Below are 19001 nucleotides of genomic sequence, written 5' to 3' on the forward strand. Positions count from 1 at the left end.
TCCAATACATCTCTCTAAACCTTCATTCAATAAATAATGGCAACTGTACCAGGACTGAGCCAGGTAATAGCTACATGGTAATAAACAAGAGAGGTCCCCACTTCGAAGAAAATTTTCATATTAGTATAGGACAGAGATGTTAATCATATAATCTCTCATACACACATATAAACATTTCCCTCACCCTTCCCACATCCCCCAAAACCTTGAGTAATGGCTATGAGGAAAACCCACATGGTATTTGGTGTGGGGGTAAATCTGAATTGGACAAGTAAGGAAAGGCCTCTGTGAAGAAGTGGATTTTTTTTTTTTAAAGATTTTATTTATTTATTTGATAGAGATCACAAGTAGGCAGAGAGGCAGGCAGAGAGAGAGAGAGAGAGAGCGGAGGAAGCAGGCTCCCTGCTGAGCAGAGAACCTGATGCGGGGCTCGATCCCAGGACCCTGAGATCATGACCTGAGCCGAAGGCAGAGTCTTTAACCCACTGAGCCACCCAGGCGCCCCAAGAAGTGGAATTTAAACTGAGACTGAAAGCACGCACTGGAAGCCACCTGAAGAGTAGGGGGGAAATCAGCGTAGGTTCAGAAAATACCATGGGAGAAAGTTCTGGAGTAAAAAGATCTTAGAGATTTCAAAAAACTAAAAGGCAGCCTCTGTGGTTAGAATACAAATAAATAGGGTACCTGGTTGGCTCAGTTGGTTAAGTGTCTGCCTTGACTGAACAGGCTCCCTGTTCAGCAGGGAGTCTGCTTCTCCCTCTGCCCCTCATCCCCCTTGTGCTTGCTCTTTCCCTCCCTCTCTCAAATAAATAAATAAAACCTTAATTAAAAAAAAAATAAAAAAGAGGGGCACCTGGGTGGCTCAGTTGTTAAAGTGTCTGCCTTCGGCTCAAGTCATGATCCCAGGACCCTGGGATCAAGCCCTGCACGGGGCTCCCTGCTCAGCAGGAAGCCTGTTTCTCTCTCTCCCACTCCCCGCTGCTTGCGTTCCCTCTTACTGTCTCTCTCTCTCTCTGTCAAATAAATAAGTAAAATCTTTTAAAAATAAAAAAAAATTACAAGAGACAAATGGGAATCTGACTAAAGGACTCACACTTTATCTAAGAGCAATGAAAAGTCACTAAAAAGATCAGAACAGGGAAGTAACATGATTTAAATTAAGATCTTCAAAAGCTCATCTCTAGGGGCACCTGGGAAGCTCGGTCAGTTAATCAACCATGTCTTGACTTTGGCTCAGGTCATAATCTCAGGGTCATGGGATCAAGCCCCACATCAGCACCGAGTCTGCTTGTCCCTCTCCCTCTGATCACCCCTGCTCAGGTGCGTGCACGTGCGTGCACGTGCTCATTCTTTCTCTCTCTCTCAAATAAATAAATAAAACCTTTTTCAAAAAAGAAGATAATCTCTAGCCATTACCTGGGAACTGTATTGAAGGGATCAAGAATAAAAACAGGGAATATAATCAGAAGGCTCTTTTTTTTTTAGTGAGAGAGGAGAGCAAACTGAACGAGGGTGGGGGTGGAGAAAAGGAGAAGATTACAGACTTGAAATATGTTCTCAATAATGCAACTTGATGATGAAGTGCAGGGTGAGGTATGGATCAAGGATAACTCTCTAGCTTCTTGCATGGAAAATGGAAGTAATACTTATAAAGATGCAAAAAATTAGAGAAAAAATTGAGGGAGGAGGAAAAATGTCAGAAATTAAAGAGTTTATTTTGACATGTATAAAAATAAATATCCAAAGGAAATATCATAAAAATATGAAGATAAATGAATATAGGTCTCAAGAATCTATGACCAAAAAACTACAACTGTATAATCTGAATTTATTATTTAACATTCTGTTCTTCCCTAAGTCCTAAAAACAAAAAGGATGTATTAGAGATATTAAACTCCACATATTTAAAGTATACATTTTGATCACACCAAAAAGAATAAAACACATAGGAATAAAGTTAACCAAAGAAGTAAGAGACCTGTACTCTGGAAACTACAAAACACTGAAGAAAGAAACTGAAAGTGATACAAATAGATGGAAAAATACTACATGTTCATGGATTGGACAAATTAATTTCGTTAAAATGTCCATGCTACTCAAAGCAATCTGCAGGTTCAATGCCAATTCCTATCAAAATGCCAACAACATTTTTCACAAAACTAGAACAAAGAATACTAAAATGCATACTGAACCACAAAAAACCCCAAGTAGCCAAAGCAATCTTTGAAAAAAGAAAACAAAACTGGAGGTACACAATTTCAGATTTCAAGATGTACTACAAAGTTCTAAGAATAGAAACAGTGTGGTACTGGTACAAAAACAGACACACGGATCAACAGAACAGAATAGAAAACCCAGAAATAAACCCACGCTTACATGGGCAATTCATCTATGACAAAAAAGTGACAAGAATATACATGGGGAAAAGACAGCCTCTTCAACAAATGGTGTTGGGAAAACTGGACAGCCACATGCACAAAAATGAAACTGGACCACTTTCTTACATCATACACAAAAACAAACTCAAAATGCATTAATTAAAGACTTAAGTGTGAGACCTGAAAGCATAAAATTCCTAGAAGAGAACACAGACAGTAATTTCCCAGACATTAGCCTTAGCAACATTTTTCTAGGGAAGGCAAACAAAAGCAAAATTAAGCTACTGAGACTATGCCAAAATAGACCATTTACTTTCACTGTAACTTATGTTATTATTTGTAGGTTGCTATTTATTTTCCACTTGTTCCATTTGCTCTTTGTTCCCTTCTCCTCCTTTCTCTTACTTCTTTTGGATGCGTACTTATATTTGATCCCATTTTATCTCCTTGTTGGTTTATTAGCTCTAACTATTTGCTGCACTACTGCCAGCTCTCCTTGAGTTCAAGGAGTATTTCTTTTCTCTGGTCTCCGACAGTTTCCTCCCATGTATACACCAGTGTTCAGCTCAAGATAGAAGGAGGATCTTCTGCAGATCTCCAGAGTGCTCTCTGTGCAGCTTTCTTTCTGCCCTGAGAACTCCACCTACTTTGACCTCCTTACATTCCCAGCTCTGTCTCTGTAATTCAGGTAGACTTCCAGGTCCCGCCTAGGCTCTTTCTTCCTGTACCACAGTCTGGAAATTCTCCAAGCAACTACAGTGCTCAACTTATTTGTTTCTCATCTTTTGGGGAACACTATCCTTCATTTCCTGATATCCAATGACTTCAAAATTGTTTTTTCACACATTTTGTTCAGTTTCTTTCACTGTTTCAGGTAGGAGGGAAAATTCAGTTTCTTTTACCCCATCATAGACAAAATCAGAAGTTTCCTGATAACTTTCAAATATTCTTTGAGAACCAAACCAAAACGCTGTGTAAAAATCCAAACTAGGATGTACCTTATTTTTTCAAAACTACTGCTCTACTGTTAGAAGTTTTAAGTTGCTCCTTAGAAGCAACATCCTTAGAAGTAGCTATACTTTCAAGCTGATAATACAATGTTTGTGGTGCATGTGATACCCCAATTTTCTGCCACTGGCTTTCTACCCCAGCTTGAAAAAGAAAAAGAAAGAGATAAGTGAAAATATAAAGCCATGTATCTGGCACATTATCACTCTAAAATAACTCAGTGGTCTTTCTTTTTAAATGTATACCTCCCATCCATATTCCATCCACACTTAAATGGGAAATGAATGAATGAATGAAGGAATGAACGCATGAATGAAAAAAAGAACTATAAAAATGTCCCGCTGGTCTGAAGAATACGGAATTTATTCTGAAGAGCATCTGCATTTATGAGGAAATAGTATTTTTCATGTGCCTATCATTGTAATTATTTTTAATCATTCTTAGCTTAGAATTGTGTCTATGTTTATACACAGCAAAGAATCATAAGCTTATAGAACATTAAAACCAGAACAGATGTCATGTCTTCAAACTTCATTTTTTTTAAAGGTGGGAGGGGGTAATCTTAGATCCTTATAAGCATGTGATGAAAATGAAAAATTATACATGTATACAGTTTCAGATGTTGTTCTATAGACTCTCATGGACATCAGACTTAAAATCCTTGTTTTAAAATGTAGTTATGTATTTACTACTTCTTTTGTCTCATACTTTATGATCTTAAGAATCTCAAAATCCATGTAATATGAAAGTGATATAAGCACAACAAAAAACCACACACACTGGCTCTGAGGACAGAACTCAATCCATTCAGTTGTGCCATATAAGATTTGTGGTATGCACACTAAGTACATAAACTCTGAGCCTTAACCCCCTTATATCTATAAAATAAAGGTAGGACCACCTGCATTTTGGGGGCAAACTGATGAGCATCTAGAAAATTAATAGAATTACTACTTTTCTCAACACCCCAAAAACAAATAATCCTGTCAAGAAATGGGCAGAAGACATGAACAGCCATTTTTCCAGAGAAGACATACAAATGGCCAACAGACACATGAAAAAATGCTCAACATCACTCAGCATCAGGGAAATACAAATCAAAACCTCAATGAGGGGGTGCCTGGGTGGCTCAGTGGGTTAAAATCTGCCTTCCAGTCAGGTCATGAACCCAGGGTCCTGGGATCGAGCCCCGCATCGGGCTCTCTGTTCAGCAGGGAGCCTGCTTCCCCCTCTCTCTCTGCCTGCCTCTCTGCCTACTTGTGATCTCTCCCTCTCTCTCTCTGTCAAATAAATAAATAAAATCTTTAAAAAAAAAAAACCCAAAAACTTCAATGAGATACCACCTCACACCAGTCAGAATAGCTAAAATAACAAGTCAGGAAATAAGAGATGTTGGCAAGGATGCAGAGAAAGGGAAACCCTCTTACACTGTTGGTGGGAATGCAAGCTGGTACAGGCACTCTGGAAAACAATATGGAGGTTCCCTAAAAAGTTAAAAACAGAACTACTCTATGACCGGGGAACTGTACTACTATTTATCCAAAGGCTACAAACACAGTGATTTGAAGGGGCACCTGCCCCCCAATGCTTGTTGCAGCAATGTCCACAACAGCCAAACTGTGGAAAGAGCCCAGACGTCTATCAATAGATGAATGGATAAAGAAAAGAAAATGTGGGGTGTGTGTGTGTGTGTGTGTGTGTGTGTGTGTAAAATAGAATATTACTCAGTATCAAAAAAAAAAGAAAGAAAGAAAGAAATCTTACCATTCTACCATGCATAGAACTAAAGTGTATAATGTTAGTATAGAGGGTATAATGCTAGTAAGTATAATGCAAAGTAAGTCAATCAGAGAAAGACAACTATCATATGACTTCACTCACATGTGAATTTTAAGAAACAAAATAGAGGAGCATAGAGGGGAAGGGAGGGAAAATAAAATAAGATGAAATCAGAGAAGGATACAAACCATAAGAAACTCTTAACTATAGGAAACAAACTGAGGGCTGTTGAAGGAGAGGCGGGTGGGGGGATAGGGTAACTGTGATCAGCATATAATGAGCGCTGGGTGTTATATACAATTGATGAATCACTGACCTCTACCTCTGAAACTAATAATATACCATATGTTAATTAACTGAATTTAAATAAAATAAAATAAAATTTAAAAAAAGAATTACTGCCTTTATGAATGTAGTAACTATTATCAATGCATCAGTGTATCTTTTATATTTTGGCAACAGAAGTACATTAGCTGTTCTTTTCCCATAAAATTATTAAGAAAGATTAACATTTTAAGCAAAACTAATTTTTGTGGGATAATTTTTCATCCCAAATTATTTCATAAAAAAGATATTTCATGTATTTACTGGCTCATATCTCCATTATGTTATCATGTCTCCACTTTATAATTTCTATATAATTTGAAACTCCTTCAGTTAGTACCTAACAAGAGAACAACTGATGAAATTTACTCACTGGCCACATTTATTAAAAACATGCTCCATACATACACCTGTACAGATCCTGTTCCCAATCAGCTTAGAGGTGAACACAAGGTATAAGGATATGTGAACAAGTAACCACCTTGGGCCGAGGGAGCAGGTGGTGGAGAGGTAGGTAAAAAGTGTCTCAGAAAAGTTACACAGTGCTATGATTCCAAGATGAAGGGATTACTTATAACTGGAAGGACATGGAAAAAAAAAAAAACCTTTCATGAATGTAGCTTTTAATATTCCTTGAAGGGTAAGTGGATTTTAAAAGATACATGTAGTTTTAAAAAACAATGTACTCTATGTAACTTACACCTGAATAAAACTGGTTTACAAAGAAAAAGCTGTACACTCTCCCAAGAGGGGCAATACATTTAACAAAGGTACCATCAGTTTCAACAGTTAAGACTCAACCTAAACTGAGAAATGGGACCTAAATTTCCTAGGAGAGGATTCCTCCTAGGCTTCTCTCTCTTCTCATCCCATATACCACCTCTATGATCTCATTCACTCCTACACGCTGATAACTCCAACCAAGTTTTTCGCCCAAATGTCTCCCAAGCTCCAGAACTGTATACACAACTACTATTCTGCCATATCTGTTTTATCTGAGTGCACCAAAAGTTAACTCATGGTAACACGTCTGAAATTAAATATAGCATAACGCCCATCAACCTCTTCCTCCACTGGTTTCCTTCTCATAGTCCTTAACCACTCAGACCACAAACTCAGAAGTCATTTTTGAGTTCTGTCAGTCACGTCTAATCAATCTGTCACTAAGCTCTCTGTGTTCAATCTCACTAAGCCTACTACATAGGCTTTAGGCATCTTCCAGGCCAGAGCTGTACGTTTCCAGCACGGACCACAATTTATCCGTAAGAGAATATCTCATACATGGGTGCTCAGTAAATGGAGACTTGGTGAGAAGGGGAATCAATTCATTTCCATTCACTCTTACACCCTATTCCACACTATCCCACCCTATTCTCCAGCCACATTCACTTTCTTTTTATAATTTTGTACACTACTTCTCTCAGCCTGGAATGAATGCCCTTCCTAACCTTAGTCATTTCTGGGTAGTGTCTTCTCCTCTGTGCTCTATTCACACTGTGTACATATTTCTAACAGAGACCTTATAAAACTGCATTATAATAATCTGTGGTCACTTCAAGACAAAATTTGTAATTGCCACCTCTATGCTATATCTATACCTTAATAACCTATTATAATCGCAGGGGCACCTGGGTGGCTCAGTCGGTTAAGCATCCGACTCTTGATTTTGGCTCAGGTAACGTTCTCAGGGTCCTGGGATTGAGCACCATGATGGGCTCCGTGCTCGAGGTGGGGTGGGGAGGGGTTCTGCTTGAGGATTTCTCTCCCTCTCCCTCTGTTCCTCTCCCATTCATTCTTGCTCTCGCACTCTCTCTCTAATAAATAAATAAATCTTTAAAAAAATAAATAAAAATAAGTAAAGCCTTTAAAGAAGTAATTAAGGTAAAATAAGGTTGTATGAATAGGCCCTAATCCAATCTGTGTCCTTATATAAGAGGAGGAAATTTGGATAAAGAGACACCAAGGGTTTGTGCACATAGAAAAATGACCACGTGAGGGCACAGCAAGAAGGTAGCCATCTGCAAGCCAAGGAGAAGCCTCAAGAAAAACCAAACCTGCTGACACTTTCATTTAGGACTTTGAGCCTCCAGAACTGTAAGAAAATTAATTTCTGTTCTTCAAGCCTCTTTTAGTCTATAGCATTTTGTTATGAAAACGCTCTCAAACTAATACCATAACACACAGCATAATGTCTGCCACAGAGCAGTTATTCAACATGTATTACATCTGAGTATCTCTACCGTTAAGAGGCAAGGACTGTCACAATCATCTTTGTATTCTAAGCACCCGGTTCAGTAACTAGTACATGGTACTCACAAACACTAATAGAAAATATTAATGGGTTTGGCTGAAACACAGCCCACAGAGGGCTCCAAAAGCTAGGGTAAAGCTGTGAGCTTTATTCCTAAGCTAACTGGTACAAAACAGAAGATTCTGAGAAGACTACAAGACTAAGTCTGAACCTTCAGCAAAATGAGCTCAATAATGGTCTGTTTGTGAATGAGACTGGGGGGTAGAGAATGTGATGTCTACAAGACAAAGAATGGGGAATGGCTTAATATATACAGATCCATAAGATAATAATTAGGGTCAAATATCTGAGATACTAGTTACATTCAGAACTACAAGTTAAAATCCTTCTGGCTAACGTATTTAATTTCTGTCCACATCATCCTCAAGGGAGAGAATTTGGGTAAACACTTAGGCAACATGGATAGCTTTCAAAATACTGGCTTTTGTCTTCTATGTATATGCTAGTTTTTTTCCCAAATGGCCAAGAGTTCTGCAAAACAGAACACTGTAAGCTTCCAAATACTCATGGGAGCTTGTAAAAGTAATACAACACTCATGTAATTTCACTTGTTACACAACGGACCCTGAGGTTGTTTTCCTAATACATAACAAGTGGTTCTGCTGCTAAGAAAAAAATAAGCCTCTTAACTTAAAGATACGAAATAATCTAAGAGCCAAAATCGTGCTTTTGAATTATATCACACTCTTTGCATCTAAAACAGTGAAGCAAGAAAGTTATAAGTGTACCATGTCAACTCTGTGAGATAGAGCCTTATTCTTTGATTATACAACTGCATCAGATAGGAAAAGCTTATTATGCACCAAAAAACATGGTTTCTTCCTCAAAAGTAGTATTATTTCAATGTGGTTACAATAAAATAACATAGGGTGAAAAATCTGAATTGACCAGATTGACCTTTATGATTAACCCAATGTGGTTATAATTAAGTAACATGAGCAGGAAATTTGGAGTGACCTCAACTGGCTTTCTCTAACCATTCAAATTTATTTTTCACTATCAGTCCCTAGATTTTTTCCCAAATGTGGTCCAGGGAATTTAATACACAGGTACCCGCTAATCAACGACTTTATGAAAAATTAAGGCACAATTTAAATAAACTAATGATGATAACAAAAATAAAAATATGAACTACTAACCTCTATGGAACACTTAACAAGTCTTAGGCATTATGCTAAGGGCTTAATATATTTAGGTTGAACCATATGAAAACGGTAGTTCCGTAAGATTTAACCTAATACACTTTCTCATTTAACCCATACAACCACCCCAATGAGAAGAATACTTCAATTATCCCTATTCTGCAGATAGAGATACTAAAATGTGAAGGACTAAACTCAATCATGTTAATGAACTAGGTAATAGCAGAACTGGGACTAACACTTAGGTATAAATCCAAAGCCCAAGCTCTTATTACCTCCTACAACCTCTGTATCTTGAAAACTAAGACACAATGTAGGCACTCAAGTACTTTCATACTTTGGTCAAGGCTACTATACACATTTGTGCAGACTGTACCCTCACCAAGGGCCCCAGCAAAGAAATTAAATGAAGCTGACATCCAGCCTATTCTTCTCTATCCAGACTGTGTGGTCCAGTTGCTGGATGCCATCTACACAGAAGAAGATGATTCTCTCACTCACACAAAATTGTTATATTGGCTAACAATGGCCCTGATGCTGCTGGTAAAAGAAAAAATTGTGGGAAAAATTTAACAGTACAGATTAAAAGCCTTAGAAGGAAGATATCTATATCTGTATCTATATCTGTATGTAGATATAGATATATATTCCTTGATTCAGAAATTCCACTTTAAGAAATTCATTCTAAGCAAAAAAAAAAATTCATTCTAAGGAAACAGGAATGTGCAAAAAATTTATGCTACAGAGATATTCATCAGTGTTATAACAAAGGAAAAAAACTAAAAAATCTAGTATGTCCAACAACAGGGTATTAGTTATAACAGTACATCTATGTGATTAAAATAATGTCGCAGAAATGTATTAACTCAAACTTTTCACAAAATACTACATGAATGACAAAGTTCACAAAAATTATGTTCTCATCTTAGTAAAAATATTATGCATGTATGTATTCCATATACAATATATCTGTGTATGTGAGAGAGAAAGAACACAGGGTAATGGAATTACAAGTTACTTTAATTATCTTCTTTGTTTTTAATCTCTAGAAAATTTTCTATACAACATATATGATAAAAAGTCAAAACGAAGCAAAAGAAACAAAAACAAACAAGAGGCAAATGTCCTAATACAAAGCTTAAGAACAGCTATGTAAAATGTTATTCTGCCTCTAAACTTGGAATTAGGGTCTATGACATGCTGTGGTCTAAATTTAGATGAGAAACACATAATTTCATGTGAAAGTGAGAAATCCAGGTCATTCTAACAAGTGGCCTAAGTGCCCATGAATACAGAAGCAAGGCAGAAACTATATTCTAACTATCTTGAGATAACTGAAAGTTAAATCAATGTTAAAGAAGTAAAAAGCATCTTAATTATCTATTGCCTGTTGAAGAAACAGAATTCTCAGCAGAGTGAAAGAATAACAGTCTCTGTCAGCTGGAAACTGGCCAGGCACCATCAGCTGGCCTTGGTGTACTCATATTAAACATATACAATTTTAAGAACACAACATCAGAAAAGGCCACTTGGTGACCATGATGAATCAAGATAAAACCAAGAGCACTCCACAATCATATCTAAACATAGACAAAAGCATGAACATTGTTCTAGCTACAAAAATAACCAAATATAACCCTATCTTGGATAATATGAATGACTGTTTACCCATCCCAGTTTTAGCCTTGCTCCATTCTTCCATTCTTCTTGCCTTTCAGGTTCTTAAAATATCTAATCACAAAATTACCCCCACTTCCTAAGAGCATCCAATCTACTACAATGCCTGACATTTCTTAAATCCTCTCCAAAATCCTCAGCACAAGCTCAAATCCCATATAGTTCCAAATGATATATATTCTTTCATGTTACAATGAATAAGTCAATTCATCTTGTTTTAACTACAGATATGTTCCTAGAGGTCCTTCCTGGAGGGTACTCAAAGAGCTAGGACTACAGATTTGAGTACAGGGTGGGATTAGGAACAAAACAATAAAATAACATTAAAAATACCCACAATCGACAGAATACATGCTGTCGCCCTAAAGGGGTCTTTTACTATATATATATAAACTTATCCTATAATGAGTTCCCATCAATTTGGAATTCCCAGTGTTCATCAGCACTGCTGTTTACTAAACAAATAAATTTCACATTCAATTCTCAATTACTCAGTTTTCCACCCTACCTGAACAAAATAAGAATCTAAGTACAAAAAGTAAAAACTAAACACTGAACAGAATACCCAATATAAAATCCTAATTTAAATCCATTATTTAATTTAATAAAATAATAATTACATTTAAGTATGAGTTCCTCATAAAGAAGTTTCTAAATACAATAATATGTCCTTAAAACTAATTTATCTACCTAAACATGGGCATGCTTTAGTATTTACACTTTCAATTATCTTATTGATCACCAAAGTGAATCTTGCCCAGAGCCTCCTTACCTCCTGGGTCCTTATCTGGATTATACTCTAGAGCATTGCTACAGATGAGGTCAATATCTTTCAGAAAATCCTTAGCAGTCAAGTAATTATGCTTATCAATTTTAGTTATTACTGTTGATAAATCCATTGGTTCCTTGATTACTTCAAGATAATCTGAAACCTAAAACAAAGAGGATATTTTAATGAAAATTACTTCTATTTCATATGACCTACTCAGAAAAACACAAAACCATGTGGTTATTTAAAAATTAAATCTAAATATCTTAAAAATTACAAATAAGGATAAAGTTATAGAACAATTTATACTACTAAAGTTACTACTTTGAAGTCAACTTTCCATGAAAGCTTCGGTTTCAAGTCATATCCAAATCAACACTGAAATGTTTCTCATTTTAAAATATAAAAGCCAATTTTGTCAGCTTTTTCCCCTCACCCCAATCCTTTGGATCTACCTGAGAAGAAAACGTATTCATAAAAACATCCAGTAAGTATCAACAAATATTACTTCAAGAAATTTTTTGAAGGAAATTAAGAAACATAGATTTTTCATATTACTAAAGAAGTTCTCTCGTAAATCTCTTTAATATCTTTAAACAAAAAAATGTTTTCTTTCTCATTTTCTAGGGTGAATCATTTCATGGAAAGTGTTTTCTGCTCCTTTGGAGTCATTACAAACATTCTGAGTCAATCATACAACAAAAATAAGTATTGCCTTCAATGACTAGTAAAAATTTGCTTGGACTTCCCTAATGATAAATGAATTCGCAAGCAAATGTGCTCTATGTACCAACTTTCTGGAAGATAACTCAAAATAGGGAGGTAGTAAGTCAGGATTTGCCCAATGTTTTGTAACATTCGGCCACTAACCTATTTACCTATTGCCTCCCCCAATGCAAATCTCAAATCACATAATCAGGTTTGATACAAAAGCAGTTTTAGAAACATCTAATTAATCCAGGACCAAATTCTGGAGCTAGGATAATTTCTGTTCTATGAAAATAAAGGTCACTTTTTCTCCACTGTAAATACACACACAAACATATACATATTTTATACATTTTTTTAAATTTTTAGGTAACTGTGTGGGCATGTGAAAATTTTTTAATTTCCAGGAGCTGAAAATTTCCTTATAGGGGAGGCAGTGAAGCTATACTGAACAAATAAGAGCTCAGAAGATATTTATTAGATTCCTGGTTCTGGCATTTGGCATGCCTTGTGTACATATGGAAACTGTTTATTAACTGCAAAGCACTGTAAAAATTTATATTATCGGCGGAGCCTGGGTGGCTCAGTTGGTTAAGCATCTGCTTCTCCCTCTCCCTCTGCCCCGCCCCTCCATTCATGCTCACTTTCTCTCTCTCTATTACACATTTTCTAAAAATTTACATTACTGAAGATTATAAAATTTTTGCTCCAATATCTAATTTTAAGTTCAATGTTTATTTTCTAAACTGTTTTCTCTGAAGTCTGCTTTGGAATTCCACAAAGTTTTTAGACATGTCAAATTCATTATCTGAATATAAATTTTTATTTTTTAGGTTATTTAAATATTATCTTGTGTGGCACCTGGATGGCTCAGTTGGTTAAGCATCTGCCTTTGGATCAGGTCATGATCTAGGCGTCCTGGGATGAGCCTGAGTCCAGCTCCCTGCTCAGCAGGGAGTCTGCTTCTCCCTCTCCCTTTACCCTTTCCCTCCCTCACCCCCTATCCCTGCTCTCTCTTTTTCAAATAAATAAAATGTTAAAAAAAAAAAAGTTATCTTGTTTTCCCCTCATGCTTCAGAGAGACCTCTGTTTTCAGCTTTAAGAGCAAAGAACCAGTAGCAGGATGAACATTAAAAAAAGAATAAAACAGAAAATAAGAAAACATAACCCTTGAATAAAAGTTTTATCTAATCAACATTTTCTATTCCCTTCCAATGCCTTACCACCCTTTATAAAACTTTTATTCTACCACAGATGGCATTTGAAATCTGATCATTTCTTCTGTTTAGAATGAAAGAGAGTTCTCTGGGGGAAGGGCAAAACTGGTTCACTCCCAGTAGAGTAGGTTGACTTGAAGTCAAGCCCTTATCAATTAAGTGTCAGAGGGGCACCTGCGTGGCTCAGTCGTTAAGCTTCTACCTTCAGCTCAGGTCATGATCCCAGGATCTTGGGATCAAGCCCTGCATCAGGCTCCCAGCTTGGCAGGGGGGGGCCTTCTCCTCTCTCTTCCACTCACCCTGCTTGTGTTCCCTCTCTCACTGTCTCTCTGTCAAATAAATAAATAAAATCTTAAAAAAAAAAAAATTTAAGTGTCAGAGACCCATACCCAATTTCAAATAAAAATAAACATCTAAAATAATCTTTAAAGTAGTCTGACAGTTTTAAGATTATCTGGTAACACTAAGAGGGGAAAAAAATGTTCCAAAAATGTAAAATGTTATGTATTAATTGCTAAAGCAAATTAGGCAATTCCTGTCTTTTCAGTAGAAAAAGATTTAAGGTATAGCTGTGATATAATGTAAGGAATGTGGACTTTGAATTTCAAAAAATCTTTCAGTCTTGGCTATGTCGCTTGCCTAGGAGCCTCAGTTTCCTGAGCTGCAACATAAGAATAATAATGACCTTGTGAGGTTGTTAAAAGGATCAATGGATAAAACTATGTATTGTGGATAAATAAAAATATACAAATAAAGTTACAGACAGTCCCTTTACTCCAAAAAACAAAAACCAAAAATGGAAAAATAGCTACTTTCAGAGGGGAAAAAACCCATCATGCTAGCTTATTCTTTCCGGTCATAGATGACGTAATGATTCCAAAGGAATCTGCTCAGGTCCAAAGCACAGATTTCACAACAAGGACACAACATTAAACTATGAATCATTTCATAATTCAAATTAAAAAAAAAGATGGAAGAAAAAACTTAAAACCAACAACACCAAAGCTGTTCAAACATGGAGTCTGAACTATAAGAAGAAGGTCAGTAAAGACTGTATTGTGTTCATCCACACACTACATTATCCCAGGATAAAAAAACAAAAACAAAAACAAAACAAAACAAAAAAATTTTCATCTACAGTATTATAGTAGATTCCAAATGGAAAATTTCTTTTCTTATCATCACAAACCATGCTCCCACAAGGACACAAAACAATACACATAAAAAGTGAGAAATTTTCCACTGGGAGCAGAGAAAAATCCTTGCAGGGAAAAACAATTTTAGTTACATAGGATATACTTAACTTCAAACAGCATCTTTTAGTCACAGGCATTTCCAAAATATGAAAGATAAATTTCAGGTTTCTTTGCCACCACTTTCGCTAAAGTATACATAATTTGGAAAATGCCAAAATTAATTGGTATTGGTTGGTTAACACCAATATACTTTTTAAGAGCAAGATTTATCCTGGAATAAAAATAGTCTAGTATGGACATTTCACTAAAGTAACTTTTAATCCTCTTCTTAAACTGAAGAGAGAGAGATCACAAAGATCAATACTAATTAAGAGGACATACAAATTGGTCACTATTTTCATCCAAAAGTCACCAGATTTTTGCTGATGACATCGGTAGTTATCACATGGATTAAAATTTTACAGGCTAGGGGTAATATTCATCCATGCCTTTGTTTTTTTTCCTTCCAAAAAAAGATGTCAACATTTTTTTCTTTTAGCCAGTTCAACTTCACTGTTTGCACACTACTGAAACAAGACCTCTTCAATATCCACCGGTTTGCTGAAGATGTTAAAGCGTTTATCTGTGGCCAGCCTCTTGGTTACATCCCTGAGAAACAACCGCAACTCTCTTAAAGTATTTTCCTCCTGGTCCTCCATTCGGTTTTTTTCTGATTCTGATAATTGACGAGGTGGAGAAGGTAGTGCAAGGGGAAGCACTTCCATAGCACAAAGACCTAAAGAAAATAGAAGAAAATGTTAAGATTCCAACAGATCCAGGACAGCAATTATTTTTCTGTCATTCACTCAAAATGAATTCCAAGTACATACAAACCACCTGTAAAGCCAGTAAGTAAAAACGTGAATGGAAAGTAACAGTACATTAGAGAATAGATTTAATAAAACAATTCATAGTAGCACTCCTTTAAATGGCAAATGATATATATGATTTTAAATAATTTGATTTTGAAATATGATTTACATAAAACTTACTAGAAATATTTCAAATCAACAAAAATATCTTTAGGTGAAGAACTATATGCTGATTTGTTTAAAGTCAATGTTGTTTAAAAACCCTCTTCTCAAAATGGGGTTGCCTTATTTGCATGAGAGTGAAATAGGCAAGTAACCATTCTCTGGTCCTTCCCCCTCCCAAAAGTTCTAATTTTAGACAAGTCCTCTATTCATATTCTTAGTACAACATAGTAGGGGTAGTGAATGGCATGTACCTGTGCAGGGAACAAAAAAAAAAAAATTACAAACTGGGGGCACTTGGATGGCTCAGTCGTTTACCTGACTCTTGACTTCAGCTTAGCTCCTATCTCAGGATCATGAGATCGAGCCCTGTGTGGGGCTCTGTGCTGCGCAGTGGAACCTGCTCAAGACTCTCCCTCTCTCTCTGCCCCTCCCTACCCTCTCTTTCCCTCAAAAAAAAAGGGGGAGGGACTAGAGGAAGAATCCCAAAAATATGAATAAGATAGAAAATCCAGTCTACAGTGCTATATATAAAATCTCTAATATTCACTATCTACCTAAAACAAACAAACAAAAATCTCAAAAAGTAAAGTAACTTTCCTAAACACATTATTCCCTAATTCCTTAAAAGACTTTCCCAGTATCACACTGAATTTCAGGATTAAACTTTTAAGGATTATGGCTGATTTCTAAATAGCCCCTAAGATGAAAAATGAAAGTAAATAGAAGCAACTCAAAAAGAAAAAGAATTATGTTAATCTTTAACACAGAAAATTCAATCTATGAATGAGACTAAAATGTATCTGGAATATGCAAGATAAAATGAATCATTTTCATAATGAAATATTTTGAAAACTTATTTAGATTAACGGGAGGGAACAACCAATAATCAGAAGGTATAACTTCCATATTTAATTTCCCAAGGTTTCTAGGGGGGAAAAAACCCACAACTACAGCCATTTGATAGATGCTCATTTTTAGAACTCTGAGAAAATGTGGAAATGAGTCACTAAAGAACAATTAAATGACTGACACGTTGGATAAGATAATCAATAAAAAACAGAAGTAGAATTCAGAAAAGCAAGGACTTGGAAGGGGTAGAAATGTATTTAATATCCTCCAACAACTACATGAGAAACATAAAGATAGAATGATGGCAAAGACACTTAAAAACTTGTAACAGGATTGCTATTTTCAAGAAGAGGCTGAAAGATTACAAAGAAGATCTCATCTTTTATACATTTTTAAGACTAGAAAGAGTTTCTTAAGCGACTTAGAATGCATTCCTCACTTAAGTCAAGGGGCTGAAATTTGAAATATTATGCTACTAAGCCAAATCCAAGAAAATTCTAATACTTAAAGTCATGATGGGTTTCCAAGTTCCTACCATAAGATACCTAAGAGAATAGGTACTCAATAAAAATGTGAAAAATAAATAAACCAGAAAAGGCAAACATTCTGATCATCTCTTGACCCATCACACCTACCTTGACCCACAAAGTAATCAGCACACCACCCAGTGTTCTCAAAATTATTGTTCAAGTCCTCTGTACTTAAACTAACTAAAACAGAACAGAATTGAAGACTTTTTGAGCCTCAGAATGTGAAATCTACCAGAGCATCTGAACTGAAATGATAAGAAGACTTCATTAACAGTCGCCTGTTAGTAAAGCTGTAACTATGAGGCTGTACTTCACAATCTCAAGTCAGGTAAACACAATTACCTTTCCATCTAAAGAGAAATTTCCATCCAAAGAAAATGTGTCCATCTAAAGAGAAGAATCTAAAAAACTGACTTTACTTCCACAAGAAATTTTTTTTTTTAAAGTGACAAGAAAGGGCATTTTTTTCTCTTTTCTTTTTTTTTAAATTTTATTTTATTTTTAATAAACATATAATATATTTTAATCCCCAGGGGTACAGGTCTGTGAATCGCCAGGTTTACACACTTCACAAAGAAAGGGCATTTTTTAAAAAGATTTTATTTATTTGACAGAGTGAGAGAGAGAGAGAGAGCACAGGTGGAGTGGCAGGCAGAGGGAGAGTAGAAGCAGGCTCTCTGGAGAGCAGGGGGAACCTGATGTGGGACTCAAACTCAGGACTACGGGATAATGACCTGAGCTGAAGGCAGTTGCTTAACCAACTGAGTCACGCAGGTGCCCAGAAAGGGCATTTCTTAATTCCACTCCCCACCCCATTCCCCCATTTCCCTAAAGGCTTTGGGAACTTTACCAGTGTGTTTCCTCCGTGGTGGAGCCATTGATGCCTGATTGAGAATCAATTCTTGGAAAAATTTTCTTCTGTCTTCTTCAATAGGCCTTTGAATATACAAGACCTCTTCATACTGTATTCTAAAGATACATTTAACCTACACACATACACACAAAGACATTAAATATGTAGAGAATTAAAAGTATACTTATTATACCAAACTACAATTTCTTCAACTTCCAGTACAATCTTTAATTTTTATTCATGTGGGGTTCACGTGGGGTTAGTTAACCTAGTCCTAAGGCTATGCTGTTGAGAGATTCAACCTCATTGTCTAATCCGTAATGGGAGAATGACCAGTTGCCCAAGTTATTAATACATTATACTATCTCTGGAAGAGTCAACAAATAATAGCAGAAAGGATAACCAATTATAATAGATGGCAAATTTCAAAGGACTTCTTGCATAAGAGCTAGAAAGTAATGACCTAGAATCTACACTAGAGAGCTGGAAGGATGCTAACAACACCGCCTTCTTGTACATTATTTCTGTGTACTTCCTATTCAGTGATTTCCTTTCCTGGGCTCTTTTCATCCCAAGTCTATTCCACTGCATCTTCCGGAATCCTGGTTTCACTGCAAATAAACTAAACCTTCAGTTTCTCCCCAGAACGCTCCACAGTAACACCACCTTCCACACAAAACTCCCAAGCAATATTAAGCCAGTCATTCTCACATCCCTCAATTCCTCGCACTGGTTTTACATAGCTCTCCTTTGTTTACCTCCTCTATAGAGCCTTTGACCCCAGATGTCCCCCTTGCAAGACAGGCTGCTTAAAACCTCCACATCATCCACATTAATTCTACACACTTCAATTTTTATGTTTTCCTAGAAGGTCTATATTCCACTTCTAGACACCAAACTCCCTGAGAACAGGGACTATCCCTTATTCATCCATTTTCCTACAGCTACCACAATGACTGGGACATACTAATGTGTAATTAGCATGGAATGAATGAGTAAAGTTTGCAATTTCCTTCCCCTAGATCAAAATGGCAACTGCAAATGAAAATGGGAAAAGGTCACTAATATAGAAAGAAGAACCAACTATGAGACAATGAGAAAACACTGGATCAAAGTTTGAAACATTTGATCCTAGCCCAAATTTAGTCACACATTTATGATAAACATTAGATAATTCATTCTTTGTTATGTCTAAGTACTTACTGAATTGAAGACTAAAAATTTCTAAATATTTCAATCTTTAG

The 19001-nt window shown here is 36.2% G+C and overlaps 1 protein-coding gene across 2 annotated transcripts in view; it reads right to left on the reverse strand.

Moving 5' to 3' along the window:
* Positions 1 to 19001, reverse strand: part of ATAD2B (ATPase family AAA domain containing 2B) — a 155159-nt gene that overhangs the window by 19620 nt on the left and 116538 nt on the right. Inside the window, exons 20-22 of one of the 2 annotated variants that reach the window (XM_047744659.1) lie at positions 17755 to 17890; positions 15088 to 15284; positions 11392 to 11551 (exon numbers count right to left, since the gene is read on the reverse strand). In XM_047744659.1, the coding sequence (XP_047600615.1) occupies positions 11392 to 11551; positions 15088 to 15284; positions 17755 to 17890 (493 nt within the window). The remainder of the gene's footprint in view (positions 1 to 11391; positions 11552 to 15087; positions 15285 to 17754; positions 17891 to 19001) is intronic. The other variant, XM_047744658.1, reaches the window with a different exon arrangement.

This window comes from Lutra lutra, chromosome 9 (assembly GCF_902655055.1).
Source record: "Lutra lutra chromosome 9, mLutLut1.2, whole genome shotgun sequence".
Classification (NCBI taxonomy): Eukaryota; Metazoa; Chordata; class Mammalia; order Carnivora; family Mustelidae; genus Lutra; species Lutra lutra.